Source organism: Schistocerca cancellata, chromosome 5, assembly GCF_023864275.1.
Source record: "Schistocerca cancellata isolate TAMUIC-IGC-003103 chromosome 5, iqSchCanc2.1, whole genome shotgun sequence".
In the NCBI taxonomy this organism is placed as follows: domain Eukaryota; kingdom Metazoa; phylum Arthropoda; class Insecta; order Orthoptera; family Acrididae; genus Schistocerca; species Schistocerca cancellata.
The window spans coordinates 719,229,707-719,251,680 of record NC_064630.1 but is presented as its reverse complement, the minus strand read 5'-3'; the positions used below and the strand labels follow the sequence as shown (position 1 = coordinate 719,251,680).

At 41.1% G+C, this 21,974-nt stretch overlaps 1 protein-coding gene across 1 annotated transcript in view; it reads right to left on the bottom strand.

Moving 5' to 3' along the window:
* The window catches only part of LOC126188775 (uncharacterized), a 355,103-nt gene that overhangs the window by 17,636 nt on the left and 315,493 nt on the right, over positions 1 to 21,974 (bottom strand). The window contains exons 4-5 of the mRNA XM_049930386.1: positions 8,270 to 8,565; positions 7,738 to 8,181 (exon numbers count right to left, since the gene is read on the bottom strand). Coding sequence (XP_049786343.1) covers positions 7,738 to 8,181; positions 8,270 to 8,565 — 740 coding nt within the window. The remainder of the gene's footprint in view (positions 1 to 7,737; positions 8,182 to 8,269; positions 8,566 to 21,974) is intronic.

Sequence of the window (21,974 nt, the reverse complement as noted above, 5' to 3'; positions counted from 1 at the left end):
TGGAGATTTCACCCACTTAGGGTCTGGGTGTTGTTTCCATAATTTCATCATAATCATCGACGCACAAGTTTCCGAAGTGGTATCACAGAAAAACTCTTGCAATATGCGATCAAAGAACCCTAGATGGCGTCTCTCTGCCAATAATACGAGGGCTGTCCAGAAAGTAAGTTCCAATTTATCGCGAAATGGAAACAACAGTGAAAATCAGAAATGTTTTATTTGCAACAGTTAGCTACACCTTCCAGCTACTTTTCTACGTAGACGCCGTTCTGACTTAGACATTTGTCGTACCGTTGTACCAACTTTCCAATACCCTCACCATAGAAGGCAGCCGCCACTGATTTCCGCCAATTCTCTACGCTGGCCTACAGCTCGTTGTCTGTACTGAAATGTTGTCTTCATAGCCAGCGGCTCATGCGGGCAGAGATGAAACTCAGAGGGAGACAATTACGGGCTGTATTGTGGGTAATCAAACATTTCCAATTGAAAACGATTCACTGCCCCCACAGAACGCGGCTGAGAATTGCCTTGAAGAAAAAACCACACGACTGTTATGTAATGTTGGCTGCATAGATTCAGGCGAAATTTCTCCCCAGGGCCTCGTACTTGGCGGGAGACACTAATTTCAAGACATTTTTCCGCGCTCACTGTGAGCTCAGAAATGAGAAGAGCGACGTGATGTTATCTAGGGTCATACTAGAAACACTGCCCAACACATCTGTGCAAAGCTTTATCGGATTTTCACAGTCGTTTCCATTTCGCGACCGATCGGAACTTACTTTCTGACACCCCTCGTACAATACAGTGGTTTCATTTAATTAAAAACAGTCATCGTGTTTTCTAAATTCCAATTTGTTTGATATAGTTTTCCTTACTGAGAGCTTTTCAAATACTTTTACGCTAAAGTGATCAGCATACAATTCGTATCCGAGCGGAAAACAGTATCCGACAGATGTCCACCTGAAACTTTACTAAAAATCTCTTATGAATTTTTAATAACATTTTTGCACACTTTTGGACCGATTACCGCAATGACAAGCTCAATATGGTCATTTAACTGGGGGAGGGAGGGGGAGAGGCATCTTATTCGTTTTGTTCGAGTAAACATGTGAGTTCAAGTAACCCCACAGTAAACTGTCGCAGGGCGTCTTTTCTTAATGGCTGATTCTGGTCCCCATAGAGCGAGAGCGTCCCTGAAATTTCCCCTGCAGCAATAAGAGCGACTACCCGCGGTACGAGAGGATCTAGCTGGATTCACTCGGTTTCGAGGTCTATCCCCTACTTTTGGGGCTAAGGTAACTTATTTAGCAGGGGATAAGGGGATACTTAAGGCATTCTTGAAAATGTAGGACACTGTCACTTTCGCTAGCCAAAAATCCGTACGATGCAGTGGATCGTTGTGCACGCATAAGCTGATGAAATGTTATGCGATTATTTTCATCGACTCTAATTCACCATTTACACTTGTTGCTGTTCATTAGGAAATACGCATCGTAGCTAAGGATGATATTCTTTGCAAAACCGTCATCCACATTTTGGTTTGGCAGCACCCAGTTGGTGATTTCAAGCGCCTGCAAATAGCAGGTTGGCCGGGCGGAGTGGCCGTGCGGTTCTAGGCGCTACAGTCTGGAACCGAGCGACCGCTACGGTCGCAGGTTCGAATCCTGTCTCGGGCATGGATGTGTGTGATGTCCTTAGGTTAGTTAGGTTTAATTAGTTCTAAGGCGACTGATGACCTCAGAAGTTAAGTCGCATAGTGCTCAGAGCCATTTGAGCGAAATAGAAGGTTGGCCGCAATTGCTGTTTCAATTGAAACTTTCTAGAGTGTAGATGAAGATATTTTGTCAGATTTTATTGCACGGCGTTTTTCTAAATTTCCAGTTCTTATAATCGGAGGCGAACTGAGGTTAAAGGACTTCGGTCAAAACTATCATTTACTGAGACAGTTTTTCCAGCTGACCAGCAGGTACTGTGTTGCTTTGCTGTTTTAACTGCAGCACCTGAACCACTTTCTTCAGACGTCTTAATTATCCGTCGAATTGGTAATGAAACTGGTACGTTTCAACAACCGAAAATAAAGCCCAATTTGGGACGTGTTTCTATAGATTTTTTCAGTATTTGTTATAATTTTGACTACGACAACGCGTTGTTCGACGCAAAGTGATTCATTTTCACCGACAGTAATGTCTAAATGAACAATAGCAAACACAGACAGCAGATCGGAACGAAAATATTGTGCCATTTAAACTGTGTATTTCTATTGTGAAGCAGCGAGCGTATTAGGCAATTGAAATGGAGTACGGCACGCCACTGCTAACTGTAAATCTACCTATGAAAGTTTGTCATACTTTCATTATCTACTTGAAAAAAGAAAGGTAGTGCTAAGTACAAATATACCGCAAAGATTGTGAAATCTTGTTTGGCTGATGGAAAAAAGAAAGGTATCGGTTGCGGGCAATATGCGATATTCAGATTGAACACATCTGAGTTTGTAATTGGGAATGGCCAAAAACATGCGTAGTGCAAATAAAAAGAAATGCTGCAGCAACGGACTCATCGGTAAAGCGATAAATGTATAATTGAGAGTTACCCAGTGCTTCGCACGTTATGCGATAACAACAGCGGATTCGCGGAAGCCGACGCTGTCAGAGCGGCTCGTGCAGCTGCCGCATTTGTAACATGCAAATTTAATCCTGTCAGCAGTGTGAGGTTAATGAAAAGGCCGACGCTAATTAACTGGTATTACAGTCACGAAACTGGGTTCGCGGTACACTTTACTAAATTGTTTTGGTGCGGTCTGTGGAAGGCGGAACTGCACACCTGCGACAGGAATCACAACACCGCCTAATAGATGTGTCAACTGGCGTAATGAGGAACACCATCGCAAATCGTGAAACGACATGTTAACCCTCTAGCCATCCCTTCGTTTTGACATAACAGACGGCGAAAAACTAAGAGGGGCATTCTAGGTCCAAATAATGAGAAAATTATGCCTATGTAATTATGTGTATTGTATCTCATGAACTATGCCCTGCGCAATGCATTTTTTAAAAGTGTTAGATCTCTACCTGTCTCTAGATGTAGAAAGCGCTGCTCCACACCAGTTCCATTACAGCAACCAGTTCTTGCAGTGAAATACGAGGCGAGTTCATAGTGGGCAAAAGGGGTCACAACTGGGCATATTCCAGGGGTGATTTCTGATTTCAACATTTGCCCTACAATCAGCTAAAACTTCCCGAAAATATGGTCGAAACCGAGAGACAAGCTAATTTTTATTTGTTTGTGGGGCGATATGAAGGCCGATTGCCTGTTTGAGTAACTGTTCATTTGTTTAAGAGAACAAAGTCAATAATAGGCCGAGGGTATTCAGTAATTAAACTGTCGCCACTTCAAACGACTGCTACAGCAAAAAGGTGTTGTTGACTAGAGTCACAATCAGCTATCACCGACTGTAATAGTAATCAGTTCATAGTAAAGAATGTAAGACGATTCAATTTTTGACAGTAATATCTAGGGAGCAGCCATACCATCCAGAACAGTACAATTATTGAAATTTTTGAAAACATAGTCAGCGATCTTAAAATTTGTTAAAATTTAAAACAGTCTTGATCGCAATATTGTTACACGAGCGTCGAGGGTCGACGGAACTCATCTAGCAGTGTCCATCCACGGCTCTGGAGTCTGAAGATGACTCTTTCATAGTGTCGAAACCGGTCACTCACTCCAATAAAAAAAAAATATTTTAACAAAATTGCGATCAGGACTGTTTTAAATTTTAATCCGGAACAGTGCTTTTCTGTTCTACTCTTCATAGGTGGAATAGAATTGATGATCATTCCCAATGGCGCTGACGCAGAGACTGGTAGAAGAAACAGGCGGTTTCTGTGGTCAGTGACGGCATAATTCACGAAATGAACAGCTAGCCAGAAGAAAAGTCCAGAGCGTAGTCATATGTGCAAAAAATCAGTGGAGTGATGCGACCCTGGAAACGTAAACACAGGCTAAATATAACACTCTGCTGTCAATGGAAGAGAAGATGGACACAGACAGAAGGAGAGGGAGATGGGCGGAGAGGGACCAATGGAGGCAATGGAGACAGGGAGGAGGGGACAAGATAAGGAGAGGAGGAGGAGATGTTGGTGGTCATAGGGGATAGTAGGCGATAGACACATCAACACACATACACACACACACAGAGAGAGAGAGAGGGAGAGAGAGAGAGAGAGAGAGAGAGGGGAGAGAGATAAAGGGAGACAGAGAGAGAGAGGAGATAGAGGGAGGGGGAAGAAACGGCCAAAGTGAAACAGAAGAACAACGACGGAGGGGAGATGGACGGGAATAGGAGAAGGACGAGATTGATAAGACTAGATAAAAACGTACCCTGACTCTACCTGGTACTCAGCTAGTAATACTCTTTACGTGTACTTCCACTCGCCACAAGTCGCTAGGGCTCAGAGCGTGTGTAAACAGCCAATGGACACTTTCCTTTGAGTCTTCTCAGCGGTTTGATGTGGCCCATCATGGATTCCTCTCCTGTACCAACCTTTTCATCTCAGAGTAGCAATTACAGACAATGTCCACAATTATTTGCTGGATATACTCAGATCTATGTCTTCCTCTACAGTTTTTACCCTGTAATAGCTCCCTCTAGCGTCATGGTAGCTACTCCCTGATGTCTTGACAGATATCCTGTCATCCTGTCCATTCGTCTTGTCAATGTTTCCCATATATTCCTTTCTACGCCAATTCTGCGGATAACCTCCTCATTCCTTGTCTTATCAGCCCATCTAATTTTCCACACTCTCCTGTAGCAAAACATCTCAAATGACTTCTCTGCCGGTTTTGTCATAGTCCATGTTTCACTGCCACACATTCTCAGAAACTTATCCCACAAATTAAAGCATTTGTTTGATATTAGCGGACTTCTCTTGGTCAATAACGCCCTCTTTGGCTGTTGTACTCTGTTTTTATGTCCTCCTTGCATTGTCGATTATGGATTATTTTGCTCCTGAGGTTGCAGAATTCTTTAACTTTATCTACCTCGTGATCATCAATTCTGGTGTTAAGGTTTCTTGTGATTCTCATTTCATATACTTCTCATAACATTTATCTTTTCCCGATTTATTCTCAATTCATATTCTGTAATCATTAGACTGTTCATTCCATTCAGCGAATCCTCTAATTCTTCTTCCTTTTCGGCGAATCTTGAACTGCTCTAGAACCTTTCTTTTATTTCCGTCATTCCTTCTTCGACGTGAACAGTATGCGCGAAAGATTTCAACCCTCTCTTACATCCTTTTTAATCCGTGCACTTCTTTCTTATTATTGCACTCCCACTGTTCCGCCTTGGTTCTTGTACATATCGCGTACTACCAATCTTTCTCTGTAGTTTACCTCTATTCTTCACTGAATTTTGAACATCTTGCATCATTTTACGCTTTTTCCAGGTCTACTAACGCTGTGAATGTGTCTTGATTTTTCCTAGTTTTGCTTCCATTATCACCCGCGAGGTCAGACCTGCCTTTACCTATCCTTTAAGCCAAACTGATCGTCATCTAGCATATTCTCAAATTTCTTTTCCATTCTTCTGTATACAATTCTTGTCAGCAACTTACATGCTTGAGATGGTAAGCTCATTGTACGTGATTGCCATACTTGTCGGCTCCTGTAATCTTCAGATTGCGTAAGATCACTAGTGTCATACATTCTACACACCAATGTGAATAGTCGTTTTCTTGCCACTTCCCTCAATTATTTTAGACATTCAGATGGAATGTAATCTGTGTCTTATTTGACACCACGAACATGAAATAAGATCGACACTCTAAGCATGATGAAATATGGTCTGGACTGTTGAATTTCGCTATATCTTGGTACACATCCATGACGGGGTGCAAACATCGAAACCGGTTTACGATGTTCAATACAGATGACAACAAGCACTGTTCAGGCTGGTAGTGCAAGTGTTCTTATGTGGATGATGTTTACGAAAAATATTTACTTTGTACAATGTGTTGGTAAATTACCGTTACAAACTTCTAGGACCTGTGGAGGGACGTGAGTACATGATATTTTGAATAAGAACCCATGTCCGGAAACGTACCGTTTCCGTGATACAGCCGTTTCAAAACATGTTAGATAGACAGGTTTGCAACAGGATAGTCATTGTGTGTGGTGCTTACCGTCGGACTGGCTGATACCATTTGGTGTCTATCCTACCTGTCTGACCTGCTTCGAGCCTCATTCGCGTGTGTCTGAGTATTAGAGCAACATGGTTGATTGTACTTTTGCAGAACACACCGACATGATCCTTCTGTATGGCGAAGCTCATGGTAATGGAAGAGCTGAAATTTCCTGGCAGATTAAAACTGTGTGCCGGACCGAGACTCGAACTCGGGACCTTTGCCTCTCACGGGCAAGTACTCTACCATCTGAGCTACCCAAGCACGACTCACGTCCCGTCCTCACAGCTTCAATTCTGCCAGTACCTCGTCTCCTACTTTCCAAACTTCACAGAAGCTCTTCTGCGAACCTTGCATTCTGGAAACATCCCCCAGGGTGTGGCTAAGCCATGTCTCCACAATATCCTTTCTTCCAGGAGTGCTAGTTCTGCATTTGCGATAATCGTTCTATACTAACAGAATTAATTTTTCACTCTGCATGATACTGTAAAACAAGAAATTCTATTATCGACAGCGATATTCCTGATTGAGTCCCGAATCAATTTCGCAAATTTGTTACGTGAATTCCTCCCTACCACTATACATGTCACATTTGCTAAACGTTCTCGGGCATGGGTAGTTCGGCTGGTGAAATTACCATCTGGCAATGGCACGGTTCCGTTTCGAGTCTCGGTGAAGCACATAGGTTTCATTTGTTAGAAGGTTTCGCGTTCCAAGTTGTATTAATTGTGTTGTAATAAATTTACATAGACATTATTTGCACTTCAAACACACTGAATTAATGATTAAGAAAGCACCTGCGCCCCAGAGGAGTGGGTTGAAATTTCAATACGGTCATCTAGAATCATGTTTTTCTTTGTTCCTCGAAATCAGTGAAGGCCAATGCCGGGATGCTTCCGTTGAAAAGATCACGCTCGATTTCCGTTTCCAACCTCGCCTAATCCGATCTTAAGCACAACGTGATGGCTTCATCATCGACGGGACATTAAAGCTTAATTTTCTTAATATGAAACGTATTCTAGTCTCGAACATGAATTGTACCTCTCGACCGTGTTTTCCCGTATTATTGATAGCATGCTGCGTGTTGTACACGTTGACTAAGATTTCAGACATTCAGCAGATAACTTTATGAGCGATCTCAAGGTTCTTGATCGTTCTTTGAATTCACACAGCTGCTCGGCATCCACCCAGTATGGTAAAAGGATTAATGTGGTGTCACTCTTTTCTATGGCCCTTTTGGCAATTTGCGTATTAAAATATTTGGCCTTGACTTGCAGTTCAATGGTTCAAATGGCTCTAAGCACTATGGGACTTAACATCTTAGGTCATCAGTCCCCTAGAACTTAGAACTTCTTAAACTTAACTAACCGAAGGACATCACACACATCCACGCCCGAGGCAGGATTCGAACCTGCGACCGCAGGATTCCCGCGCTTCCGGACTGCAGCGCCTAGAACCGCACGTCCACCACGGCCGGCCTGACTTGCAGTAAATTGGCACAAATCGTTTTTATAATATCGTACAAAACTAAGGTTGAAAGGTGCGAAGTACTTGCCTTGTTGAGCTCCGCATTGTCGGCCAGCTCTTCTGCGTCATCCTCTTCTGGAGTTCCGTCGTTTGGAAATTCAAGTTCTCCATCAGAATTCGTGTCATCCCTTTCTCCGTCATAATCGTCGTCATCCTCTCCTTCTTCGTCATCCTCTGGTTTTTCGTTGTCAACTGTGTCCTCCTCAGCCTCCTCGTCATTGTCACCGTCTTCGTCGCTATCGGTTTCCTGGAATTCCTGGCTGTCATACGCTACCTCATAGCTCCTGTCAGTACCATCCAGTTCGGTGCTCTTCGGCGACGGCTCACTTCCTGGACCTGAAATGTCTTCGGCGTTGGGACGGGACAACAACGCGCGCTTTTGTTTGTCGGCTGCAGAACTGGTTGTGTTGTCTCTGGTGTTACCATCTTGTCGTCGCTGCGTTTTGCACTTGTCGTTGCGTTCAAAACATTCCTAAAACATTGCACCAACGGAGCTAGCAAATCAGGGAAACTTTTAAACGTATTTAATATCAAGAATAAAACTTTTTGATCAAATTTACCTGTTGAATCGTCTCTTTTGCAAGTCCACCAGAATACGCTCCGCCATTCATAGCTTCTGATTCCACTCGGTTCCTTGCTTCTCCTGTGCTTAGATAGGTTTCATCTTTCATCGCCGTCATATCAGTAGCCATCAGACTGGAATTTCCAATGGGGAGGTTAACTGGAGGCGGCCTCAGTTGATCATCAGTACCAGTGTTTGTAGTTTTGCTGGCTTTCCGAACACCTGCCGTATTGGAGCCAACTTCAGAGCTCGTTACGTCTTTATTTGTTCCCCAAGTAGGTGCAGTATGTGGCTCTGGAAGAGAAAGGAAGCTGAAGTTGGAGAGTACAGAGATTGAAAGGTTTATACATTAAATGAAATAGTAGTAAATAACAGTTTGGTATATTAGCATTTGGTGCATTTTCGAATGCAAATACAATGAAAGTTATCTGTTTATTCATGGTCGACTGAGCAGCTTAGATAGCGGAAGTACTTCATACAGATTTCTACTTGATAGATTGTTAAGATGACATTTTAAAGAGAGAGGTAACTTACTTGGAGTTTGTTAGCTGCAAGCGCGAGGTCAGTAATTATTGCTGTGCAAAGGTTTTATTGTGTCTAATCAATCTACGTGCCGGTAATTAGGGAGAGGTATTAGTCATGTGTTCGGTATTCTGATTTAGTCTTCCTCATTTATATTTGTTAAATAATATTGGATTAGGAATTCAAGAAACTTAAATAAGACCAGAGTAGGAAGGGAAATTGCTGCATAGTGATTCATTTCAGGTCATAATTTCCAGTGCAGCCGGAGCAGAGTCGGGTTATTCGTTGCAAGGTAAGAATTTGTTGTAGGGCTCAATTAAAAATTTTGAGAGTATTAGGAACAGTTTCCAATTAGGGAAATTTCATGTAAATTCAACAAATGCGTGTATAGTAATAGCACGCTTTCAAATTACCTAACAGTTACTTATTCTGAGAACTCTTGTGAATTGTTCTTTGATGCAATCTCATTTACAGACAGTGAGATGCATTTCAGATTAATTAAAATCACATTTCTAAAAATTAATTTGGGAAGATAAGATCATGATACTATAATGTCATGTCCATTATAATTATCCGGGCTGTTGCGCCGTGTTCGGTTGATGAATTATGTGTCAATTCCCAACGTTTCGTCCCCGTCTGCGGAGGACATCTTCAAGGGCGTCTGTAGCTAGATTTTGAAACAGTTCTTATAGTGGTACCCACATAAACATCTCCACAGCTGCATGGGATCCTATACACTCCAGCTTTTTCCAATGGTTTGCGAGCGTCCTTGGCAGGCTTAAGGTATTCCTGTACCTTTCTGGTGGGCTTGTAAATTACGGTAATATTCCGCTTCGTCAAGATTCTCCCTATTCTTTCCGTTACATTTTTAACAAACGGCAGGTAAGCCTTAGATTTTTCAGTAGCCAGTACGTCACTATGGTTTCTGCGTGGCTGTCTCAACGCACGTTTTATTTCGGCGGACGAATATCCGTTCTTCATTAGTGCATTGTGGAGTTGTTCCATCTCAGCGTCGAGCAACTCAGGGGACGAAACGTTGGGAATTGACACAGAATTCATCAACCAACCACGGCGTAACAGCCCGGATAATTATAATGGACAGAAAAGATCATGTTCAAAAGTAGGGCAGTCACGCAAATTTTTGATCTCAATCTGTAATCGGAATTTAAAAGACAGGAAGTTTTTGGACTGTTAGCGAGAAACTCGTTAAACACATTTTCAGCATATACTCCCAACTATAGAAGTAACTTTCAAGGAGCTTAGGTGCAGTATAAAATATGATGTGTCTGATATGCTCAAAGTCTCAACTCTAGCAGTTTCTCCTGGTTGTATGTGAGTGACGTTTAATTATTAGTTCCCTTATGTCAATTGAAGCTTCAAAATGCTTTTTTTTCGTTGTTCCGGTATCGTATTTCCTATAGCTTACACGCAATTTTCTTCGTTTCAAATAGTTAGGAAATAAGAAACATAAAAATCTAAAGACCAATGATTATCAGTCAATAGAATGAATCAGGGTTAGAACAATTACAAAAATTGTCCACTGAGTGAAATAGTGATTATGGATGACCGGTGGAATACGTACGAAATCCATGTCATAAAATGAAAAAAGAAGTTGATCAGTTTAATAAACAAAGAAAAGTAATTATATATAACATAAAGAATCATATCATAATAAGAAATTTAGATAAGCATTATGTCATTTAAGATATCGTCTGTGCAGTTTACGAGCAAAAATTCAGATTTATGGGGTACTTCAGGACAGCAATTTTTTATTTCAGCTTCTGGGCGCAACAAAGTAACAATAAGAGATGACTGTGGCAACAGTGGTGAACATAAAAGAAATTTTGGTAAATAGAAACTAAGAATCATCCAGAGGTGATTGAATACACATGTTTGATTGTAGGAAAGAAGTTTACTACAAATTATGAAAATCACACGCAGTATATACTAAGTTTACACAACCTTCGACTATGTTTTCCGTGGTGATGTTCGACCAGTAATGTAAGGAAACCTTCCTTACATTAGAAATAGGGGCTGTATAGTAACTGTTTTAACTGAAGTTACGTGATACAAAATGAATGCACCATTATCTTAAATCAAAAAGTTACAGTAACATAATGAAAAATTTTCTTAGTGAGATCCACATAAAATGCTGATGACAGTGAATAAATATGAGAGTAAACTGTACCAGTGGTAGTCACATTTTAAGTTATTTGCTCAAATAAAATAAAAATTTACTAGGGTTGCGATTTCAAACTTATCTCGAATTCTGAAAATGAAAGATTCACTGATAATATTGGGTCTTAGCTTGCTTCATTGCGGACTTACCGCGAGAGCACTATTGCGGCAATGGAATAAATTTTTCCCGTTACGGGAAATACTTACAGCGAACATCAGCAGTGAACATAAAAGTACTCGTCAAAGTGAAGCGTTTAGGTTAAAATCCCTGTAGGAACACTGTTTTAACCGTCAGGGTGTTTCGGAACCTTATGCAATGCGACGCAGAGTGAAATATTCGTTTCGTTAAAGAACGATTGTCGTTACATCTACTATGTATTATACTTTGAAGTTAAATCAATTTTTCCAGGGACGTCAGTCGTCAGTTGGAACTGATATTATTTACAATAGCGATATAGGTTAGTCCTTCTGGTACGTCGCAACTCGATATCGGTTCATTAATCTTCAGACAGTATTTTCATATTTAAAGTTACACAAAAAACTTTTTTTTGTCTCACTTTGTCTATCAATTTCAGATTGCAGTTATGAAGTTTATATCGTCAATAAAGTAAATGTGTTATTGAAAAGTAACACCGTTCAGAGTTTCGGTTAAAATTTTGTGTGTTCTAGTAGTGGAAGGTGCGAATGATTAAAGAGTCGAACGATTGGTTCCTGAACTTGCTCACTAACTGGTCAGAAAATTCGATATTACTGTGAAAATTCAGAAACAAATTTTAAAATTGCTGATAAATGTGTATTGACAGAGACCTGAAGTCGAATAAAGTCTCCTTACGCTTCATGTCTCAGCGCATGGCGCTATCATTCTGTCAATTTCTAATGGATTCAGTAAGTTAGCAGCTCCTAGTGTTTGCGCTGTGTAACCGTGTAATATTAAACTGTTCATAGGTTTCAGTACAAATTTCATGGTGAATAATAGTGTCGGAGCTACTCACGTATACATTTTGCAACTTGAATACCGTAAAATTATCTAACGCAAATTTCAAACATATAACACAAATTTCAACTATATAACACAAGTACGGCAGACATATACCATTAATGTAATGGATCTCACGTATATGAACGGTGCAAAGATTCATCGAGATAAGAAAAGCTTTGGATTTCACTCCACTGTCGATGGTGTGGAAAACGACTTGGCAAACAAGGTAACTTTCCACAGGAGCAAACGAAAGATATAAAAGTAATAACCATAGTTAAATCATAAAATTTTAAAATCCTGTTATAAACGGAATTCACTACGTCGGAATCGGTCACATACCGCGCGGGTATAGATTGATGAGGACGTGCTACAAGGTAAGGCTGCAGATTTTTTTTGGTGAAAACTCTCAAAGCTTTTCAAATAAAATAAACATTACCAGTATTGTACGTCTTTATTCTTTGTATCCACATATTTTTTTCTCAACGTAGTAATCATGGCGACGAACACATTTCTCTCAACGTGAGGCTTGTTTGTTGATAACGTCGCTGTCGAAGTTTTGAATTTATTGAAGGAGCCACGACCTCACCTCTGCCTGCACCGCTTCGCCACTATCAACGTGAAGTCATTGAGGATGTTCCTAAAGTCTTGGAACGACATGAAAATCGTGTGGGGCTAAGTAGGGGCTACATGGAGGCTGATCGTTGACAGTGCACCGAAGGCGTCGGATTGTTGCAGATGTCGCAGCTATCATCTGTGGCCTGGTATTGTTACGGTGAAGAAATGAGTGCTCTGTGTGTGGACGAACTCTTCTGGGGTAGAAACTTGATTACAACACACAATACGGCATTAAGCCCATGAACAGAATTACGTTACACATTGCCATGTTACACACTTCAATTCGACGCGCTCTAGCATCTGAGGGCTGCAACTCGGTTAAGCGTAATCGGGGATTCGACCGAGTAATGTGCGATATATTTAACAGCTCAACTGATACTGAGAACAATATAAAAAATTGGGACAGTACAACCTCGTAGTACGACTATGTTTGTTCTGAACCACAGTTGAAAGTCCACTGGTAGTTTGTACTGCAGTCGCCGGAAACATAAAGAATGACCTTGATGGGAAATTTAAAAATGAAGGTTGGGGTTGGCAGAAAATTTAAAAAAACCCAAGATGGCGGTGGTGAGAAATCTGAAAAATCCACGAAAGTGTTGGCAAGAAATTTTAAACAATCCAAGATGATGGAACTAGGGCAGTTAAGATTTGCAAGCCCACTGATGATACAGTCCAAGGTGGCGCCACTTTGAAAAATACCGCCTTACCGCAGTACTTCTGTGTCGAAAAAAAATTAAAAAAACTCATATTCACCTGATTTGCTTAAAATGGCACCATTTAGCTCCTCTCTCTCTCTCTGTCTCTCTCTCTCTCTCCCTCTCTCTCTCTCCCCCTTCCTCCCCCCCCCCTCTCTCTCTCCCACACACACACACTCACAACACACACATACACACACACACACACACACACACACACACACACACACACACACACACACACATGTACACACATCACACACATCTGATAAACATATAGAGCACACAATTCCAAGCTTGAATACAACTGCTGGTGCTGTCTGGATGGACCAGAGAGACATCCTTCACTACTTCAGTGTTATAGATAACAGAAATCTCTGCGTGAAGACTATGCCAAGTAAGCGGTGGAGTGTTTGATTTCTTGGCCACATGCCGGCGATGCACGATAAAACACACCATTTGCTAGACACTGCTGCGCCTATGCTGAGAGAAAAAGCATCAGTCTAGCGGTGGCATTTTGGCAGTTATTAGGAATTAACAGACATTTAAAATGAAATTGAGATCTGATAAGCAAATAACGCTAAAAACACCAAATTTGCTATGAGAGTGTCACTACACATTCTTTTCACGGACATAACGTCGTATTGTGTTGCTTTTGAGATTATCTGCTAATAAACGTTTACTTCAAATGACACTAAGTTGAGAACATGATTTTAACTGACGTATTCAAGGGGAAAATTTACTTATTAGTAAAGGAATCTGTAATCACTGTGAACTAGCTGAGTATCTGACATTGTCAGTATATGTATACAGGGTGTTTCAAAAAGAATATACGTATTTCGAATTCATATATTTATTCAACTTTAAGACATACAAATATGAAACTTTACACACATGTTTACGAACCTCTCAAGTTCAGATTACAGATATTCAATATGTTCTCCATCAGCGACACGAACAATATCACATCGATACTAAAATTACTCCCATACCCGGGCAAGCATGCCCTTCGTCACTGATGTTATGGAAGTACGGATCCGGTTCTTCAACTCTTCCAGGTTCTGTGGCAGTGGTGCTACATAAACATTGTCTTTAACGAAACCCCTCAGGAAGAAGTCAGAGGGTGTCAAATCGGGTGACCATGGAGTCCAGTTGAGACATGCACATGCTAAGTCACCAGCTCCTTGACGACCAATCCAACGGTTCGGTAGAGTTTCATTCAGATATTCACGCACTTGGTGGCTCCAATGAAGGGGTGCCCTGTCTTGTTGAAAAATGAAGTTGTCTTCGTGCAGCCTCGGAAGCAACGAGTTTCGTAACATAGCGAGATACTGCTGACCGTTAACCGCGTTTCCATCAAAGAAGAATGGGACGGCAACAGATGATCGTGATATCGCACAAAACACATTGACTTTGAGTGAATTCGTACATGTTCAATGGCTGCATCAGGATTCTGTAGGCCACAAATTCGAACGTTCTGTTTGTTTACATGACCACTAACAGCCGGCCGATGTGGCCGAGCGGTTCTAGGCGCTTCAGTCTGGAACCGCGTACCTCTACGGTCGCAGGTTCGAATCCTGCATCGGGCATGGATGTGTGTGATGTCCTTAGGTTAGTTAGGTTTAAGTAGTTCTGAGTTCTAGGGGACTGATGACCTCAGATGTTAAGTACCACAGTGCACAGAACCATTTTGAACCACTAACATGGAAAGTCGCTTCATCACTGAAGGCGATGCGTTGTGGGAAAGTGTTGTCACTGTCAATATCATCAAGAATCTCGTCACAAAATGATACACGTTTGCGTTTGTTAGCAGCACCAGGAGCTCGTAACAGCTGTAACTTTTACGGCTTCATAACCAACCGACGTCTCAAAACACGCCAAATTGTTGTTGTAGGCAGTTGTAACTGTCGATTGGCACGACGAGTTGATTTTGAAGGACTACGTTGGAAAGCAGTTTGAATTCGTACAACATTTTCTTCAGGAACACGAGGGCGGCCAGGACTCTTCCCTTTACATACACACCCTGTATCCAGAAACTGTCGATACCATCTGCAAATGTTCCACCCATTCGGAGGATCAATTTGGTACCTCAGCCTGAAACGTCTTTGCACTGTAATCACGGAACAGCACTTCGCAAACTCGAGAACACAAAATGATTTCTGCTGCGGAGTAGCCATTTTAAACATATGACGGTTACCAAGCAAAGCTGAAGTCAACTGACATCTAGCGGCTATTAATAAGACTATGTATTCGTTTCTCCAATAGCAGAGCCGAGGCGCAGCGTCGATAGTTTGGACAAAATAATGCTTTGTAATACACGTATTCTTTTTAATCACCCTGTATATTCCAATCTTCTATTAGTAAATCACCTCCTTCTCCCTCTCTCTGTCCATCTCCTCCTTCACCTCATCTGGGTGCTTCCTCTCCACTGCCTCTCTCCATCCTTTTCATCCCTCCTGCCCCCCCCCCCCCCCTGCGCCACTCTCTTTCCCGCACCTCCTTCTGCCTGTCTCCTTCTACCCTACTGTGTGTCCGTCTGCTCCTCCCTCCCCACCTTGTCCATCTTCTCCACCCCCCTCTGCCCCTCGCCACCTCTCCATCTGTCTGTCTGTCTCCTACTTAGTAGTACTTAAAACGTCATGAATGATGCGACAATATTTCACGAATCTCAATATTTGATTTAATATCTTCTTAACTATGAGTCGGACAATAATATATTTTTGTACATACGTTGAGCGACAGATATGAATACTGTCTGCATAATGTGTTGCGAATGGAGTTAGCAGTAAATAAGTAATAAATTATAACATCATACTTCATGCAGCAGTGCTACTGCTTGAACATCGAAAATGTAGTAAAATGTTTTCCCTTTTATAAGTTTGTGGGGATGTCACGAGCATAAGTCTCGTAAAAGTTTGAAATTACGTGTTAAAGAGTGGTTGCAAGTCACTATGTGCCCTCATTCTCAAATACTGGCTGACTAAAGTCAGGGTATTCGTGCGTCGCAGGCAACACTTCTTTCTACCACAACACATTTGACAGGTAAGTGATTCGCACCCACATACCAAGTTTGGCTGAAATCGATCCAGTTCCTTAGGAGGAGATGTGGAATATATATTTTTTTACAATATGTATGGACGCTTTGTGCACAGAACCGTCTAGATCGCCATTAATTTTTTTTAGATTGAACCATTTTGTCTAGCGCCATCATCAGGTATCGGCAATTAAGTGTAAACAAAGATAAAGGGCAACAATTGATTGCTATACATCAAGGTGCAAAAGATAAAAAAAAAATTTTAAAAGTTTCAAATTATGCTAAAAATCCGCTCACCAACAGCTTGGAGAGAAACGTTCAGTATCAGTATTAAAAGGTATACGTAGTCAAGGCGTCAGACACCAGATGGAACAAAAGTTTTGTACAGAGAGCATCAGTTGACATGTGGCGCTCTTACAGAGGGATATCGTCCTTAAATTTTATTTTGTTATTTATATTTCTTTCCCTATTCTTACTTATACAAAGACAGATGGTTATAAAAACATTCAAAGTCATTAGAACAGATAATTTAAATGAGTTTAGATGCATACCCATTAAGTCAAATTTCCAAGATAGCATCAGTTAGGCCACGTAGAACCCGTTAAATGAACGAGTATTCACTGAGTCCGCTGCACATTTATATTTATATGGCAGCTGCATAGATTCTAGTATTAAATACATTTCGTATTGACAAAATATTTCGAATATAATAATGGAACTAGCTGCTATAATTAACGCGAATCTGATAAATGAAAAACTGTGCCCCAAACACAAAACGATGGCCAAACAATACACCAATATGGACGTATTTGTAAAATAGACTACAAAGAACAAAACAACCAGATTATTAAAATATCTTCGAAGGCACTCGAGGAACCGGCATCTTAACCGAGGAGGTAGGTCGTTTGGTGGCACCTGCGTGAATTCCGCCGGCCCAGCAGACACTATAAGGCGACATGTGGCCGAGTCACCAGCAGTAGAGTACGCCCCAGTTAGCAAACGTCAAACTAGCACTTCTCGAAAAACTGCAAAAAATCACTGTTCTTTCACAGTTTCTTGTGGAGTTCTTTTTTTTTTTTTTGATACCAATCTCCTGGTCTTCCAAAATGTTTAGGGCATGTCCCTTTGGCATTCTGTGCAACGCTTCTACACATTTACTGGTCTGACCTAAATTACACTTCTGAACTAAATGTGTCGGCAGTGACCTACCATTCCCACTGTAGCCGTGTTTCTGAAACCGCGTCATGTATTTATTGCAAATTTATGCTGTATAAAACTTTCCACTGACATTGCAGCTTATTTTAGACACTCCGGAGTCACTGTATTTGTCGTGTCTGACTCCAGATCTGTGGCGTAACATTTTTCCCAAGCTATGTCTGGTTTGAAAGCCTATACTAGCATCAGCTCTCTCGAAGCTGTGAGCGACGATTTCTGAAAGCGAACCGCTAAGTGTTAGCACCGCACATCTTTTATTATTTTGTTGCTTCCGTGGTCGACTGTCATTCCTGTATTTACATCGCTCGTATATTTTGATTTTGTCACTATTCGTGTATCCACTTGCACGACCTCTTTGCATAATTACTGGAGGCTCTTTCTCAACATGTCTCCACCTAATGGTAACTTGAAGACTCTGCATTTCGAGGACCTGAAGAAAGCATACTTATATCTTCGGAGATGACAAGGTTACGCATGCATGGTCACATGCATGTTGGTTACTCTTCTGTGTGTACCTACTCTGTGGCTCCCATCATTGTTAGTAATGACAAGGTCCAGAAATGTTATGCTTTTACCTGTGACGTTATATTTACGATACACCGTTCCTGATCTTCCTACCGACTTCTTGTAACTCAGAACCATTAGCTCTGCATAACGGAATAATAACATCGACATTTCTCTTGCAATATACGCTTCTCTTGTGTATATCCTCTTTTTATCGAAATAATCTGTTCTGTAGGTCATTTGAAGAATCCTCTGCTCCTAATAAACTACTAGCCATTGCTAATGTGTCTGTCTACTGTCAAATGGTTCAAATGGCTCTGAGCACTAAGGGGCTTAACATCTGTGGTCATCAGTCCCCTAGAACTTAGAACTACTTAAACCAAACCAACCTAAGGACATCACACACATCCATGCCCGAGGCAGGATTCGAACCTGCGACCGTAGGGGTCACGCGGTTCCAGACTGAAGCGCCTAGAACCGCACGGCCACACCGGCCGGCTGTCTACTGTCAAATACGACCGTTAAACTTATAGAAATTAAAAGAAAGTACCAACTCCATACATACTATTAACTCAAAACAATCCTCTCTACTAACCTTCTCATAATTTAATAAATTTTCTTTAATTATTCGAATAGACTCATATCTTAATGAAGCTTTAATATATTAAACAATGCTAGAATTGCATCATCTGAGACTTCAATTTTTTATAAATGTTGCAGTTATAACAGTCTCTGACACAAAGTTCTTTTTCTTTTTTTGTAGGTATAGGCCACTTTTATTTTCTTATTGGATTCCCGTCTCACTATAAAATTCGGAGAACACTTATTGTTCACAAAAGGCCTAAAGAGGTGGTTGCATTTTGGCTATTTAGTCTGTGACTGCAATCTGGCTAAAGATGGATTCGTCATTTTAGATTCCTTTTTGACCCCGTCACCCCTAAATAAGAAGTTAGATACCTTAATGTTCTTTTTTTTTTTGGCTTGATATTTGTAAACTGGGTTCCTCTTTAAACTGTGATTTAATTATCCCTGAAAAGTTCTTCAGTCTTGTGGATGTACAGCTCACCACTCATGATGACAACTGCCTCTCCTTTGTCTGCCTTGGTGATAATTATTCTTTCCCATTCAAGCTCCATGTTCAGTTTATTGAGCCTGTCCATGTCCCTCCAACTCTTCTCAGTTAACTGTTGCTGCTGAGATCGGACCTTGTTAAGGATTGAACCTATTTGTATCTCTTTACACTAATTAAGTTTACTCTGAAAATGTGTGTTTAGAGTACAAACCAGTGACATGCTAAGTTACATGTCAAATTGTTGGGTGAGTGGTGGCATGAATGTCACTTACATGTATGAGATTACCTATCTAACGCTTATGAGTGGAATAGGGCGTGTTGTTGAACAATGAAAGAAATGTAATGTTTATTGACATGTAGAGTATTTTTATTTGCTTGTGTGGGTGACTTTTCCCCTTCGGCTGCTTGATATAAAAAGCTATATTTTATTGTTGACGCCTCATTCTGCTGAGCTCCTCCTGTTTTTTTCCTGAATTCATTTCATTCAACATGCAAGCTAAAATAGCTGAAGAACTGCATCACTCAGCATAAAAAATATATCCGAGAAGAGTTTTAAAAAAGTTTTAAATCACTCTGAGCACTATGGGACTTAACTGCTGACGTCATCAGTTCCCTATAACTCAGAATTACTTAAACCTAGCTAACCTAAGGACATCACACTCATCCATGCCTGAAGCAGGATTCGAACCTGCGACCGTAGCAGTCGCGCGGTTCCAGACTGTAGCGCCTAGAACCGCTTGCCCACAGCGGCCAGCTAGCAGGAGGAAGTGTGTAATTTGACCCTGTGCTGTAGCACAGTGACACTAAGCTGGACCTTCTGTTGGATATACAAACTGTCCCAGCCCACGGGCTATCGAAAGCACTTGACCCAAACTTTTTATCACCAATAGAACCCGATGTTTGAGCATGGAAAAATTCAGTTTTTATGCACATCGTTTTGGAACATATTGGTAAGCATGCGGTCTCATGTATATCTTTAACTACGTACCATCTCAATAAGGACCGAAATTCTAGCGCGGGATCGACTGCTGGGACTGATACATTGCATGTGTGCCTTTTTCTTTTCAAAATATGAGGCCAAGTTGGTTCATGTTCCCGTGTAAAGGTACGTTGTCCAAGACGCGACGCACACTAGCGACTGCGACGGGTCGCTACGTGACGTCAGAAGTTGCCTGCTGGCGCATGCGCAGTTCGAGTTTGGCATGCGACGCGCGACTGTTGCGGCAGCTGCCGCAGCACTGCACCGGTGAGCAGTGTTGCGACGGAAGTCGGACGACACAAAGACGTGCGACTGCCAGAAAGATGTTGAGCCAGTCAAGGAAAACTGAAATGAGCCGCTCACAGGATGTGATGGTCTGTGAGCTGGTCTCGCAACATCCTTGCCTTTACGATTTGAAGAACCCTAAATATAGAGACACTATGTTCAGAGACAGAATTTGGGAAGAAATTGGTGCACAGTTGAAACTGGCAGGTGAGTGAAATATATAATATTTTCCCATTAATCCAAATTTTTCAGACCTGTTATGAAAATCAGTATAATCCATGCAGATGTAGAATTAGAATGATGAAAATGAACTTGAAGGTCAATTTTCGCATTACTCTTTTTTGTGACGATAAAAATTGAAAACAACAAGTACATTATAAAATGAACAATCTGAAGTACAACGAGAAAGTTACATTTTACAATACCTTCACTTTGAAAGTAAACGGTAGATTGGTGTCTTGATGATACCTTCTAGTTGTGAAAAACCACCACCAGATTGTTGTACAGCTTTCTGTAATCAATAGATGTTCGTTTTTGAGGAAGGCGTTTCTCAACAAATTGCGCAAACAGTATGCTGCAATAAGTAATTTGTCACATTCACTTCAATTCATTGGTAGAGGATGGTGCTCAAAAAACTTGTGCCAAAAGTGCACTACTATTTTACAAGGCCCTTCTGGTCTGACACAGTTCACAATTGAAATTCGTCTTTTGTAAATTCTGGACTCATCTTTTGAGTGCAGCTTGGCAAGATTAAATGTTCATGTCATCCATAACGATGTATGCTGTCAGAATATAAGAATATGGAAGTTCATTTGGATGAGAATAAAGAGTCAGTCGTCTATGAAAGTTGCCTTAGCTTGTTCCAAAAGTTTCTGCATGGGAGAAACTGACAAGTATAATTTGGAGAAATTTTGTGAACAAGCACGGACATTATTTCTTCCACATTTCTGCCAGTGTATACTGTAGACGTTCAGAATGAAAATTCTAGAGATGTTTAAGGTGTAACCCTATCTTGTTGTCAAGAACTTGAAACAATGCAATGACGCTAGCGTGCGCTTATTGTTAATAAACTTATCTTTCATTGGAATTTTAGGTGAAATGTGCAAAAACAGATGGAGGAATATTCGGGACTCGTATCAGAGAAATAAACGAGAAAGAAAGCTTGGAACAGGTTCAGATGCCTCAGCAAAACCAAGAAAATGGGTTCTGCTTGATCACTTGGCTTTAAGAAAACTACATTTCGTGGCATTTTAAATGAAATTGTCAAGAACATATGGAGAAATATTAGTAACTCATACCGGAGAAATATATGACATAAAATGGTTTCATTAGGTCCAAATGTGTCAGCGAAATAAAACAAATGCATTCTCTATCGTGTGATGACCACACGATTCTCGTTGCGCGTCGATAGAACTGGCGGCTAGTCGCGACGCTCCCGGAGATATATGAGCCCAAATCTTGAAAACGGAGATCGATATCATTCTGATCTCAACTTTAAAAATAATTTCGATATGTTAGCTTCTTTTCATCGGCAACGATGTCTGACCTAACGTGAACCATGCGTAAAGTAGCCAGCGACCACATTTTTCACTGTACACAATTCAAATTTTATGCAGTAGGTTACT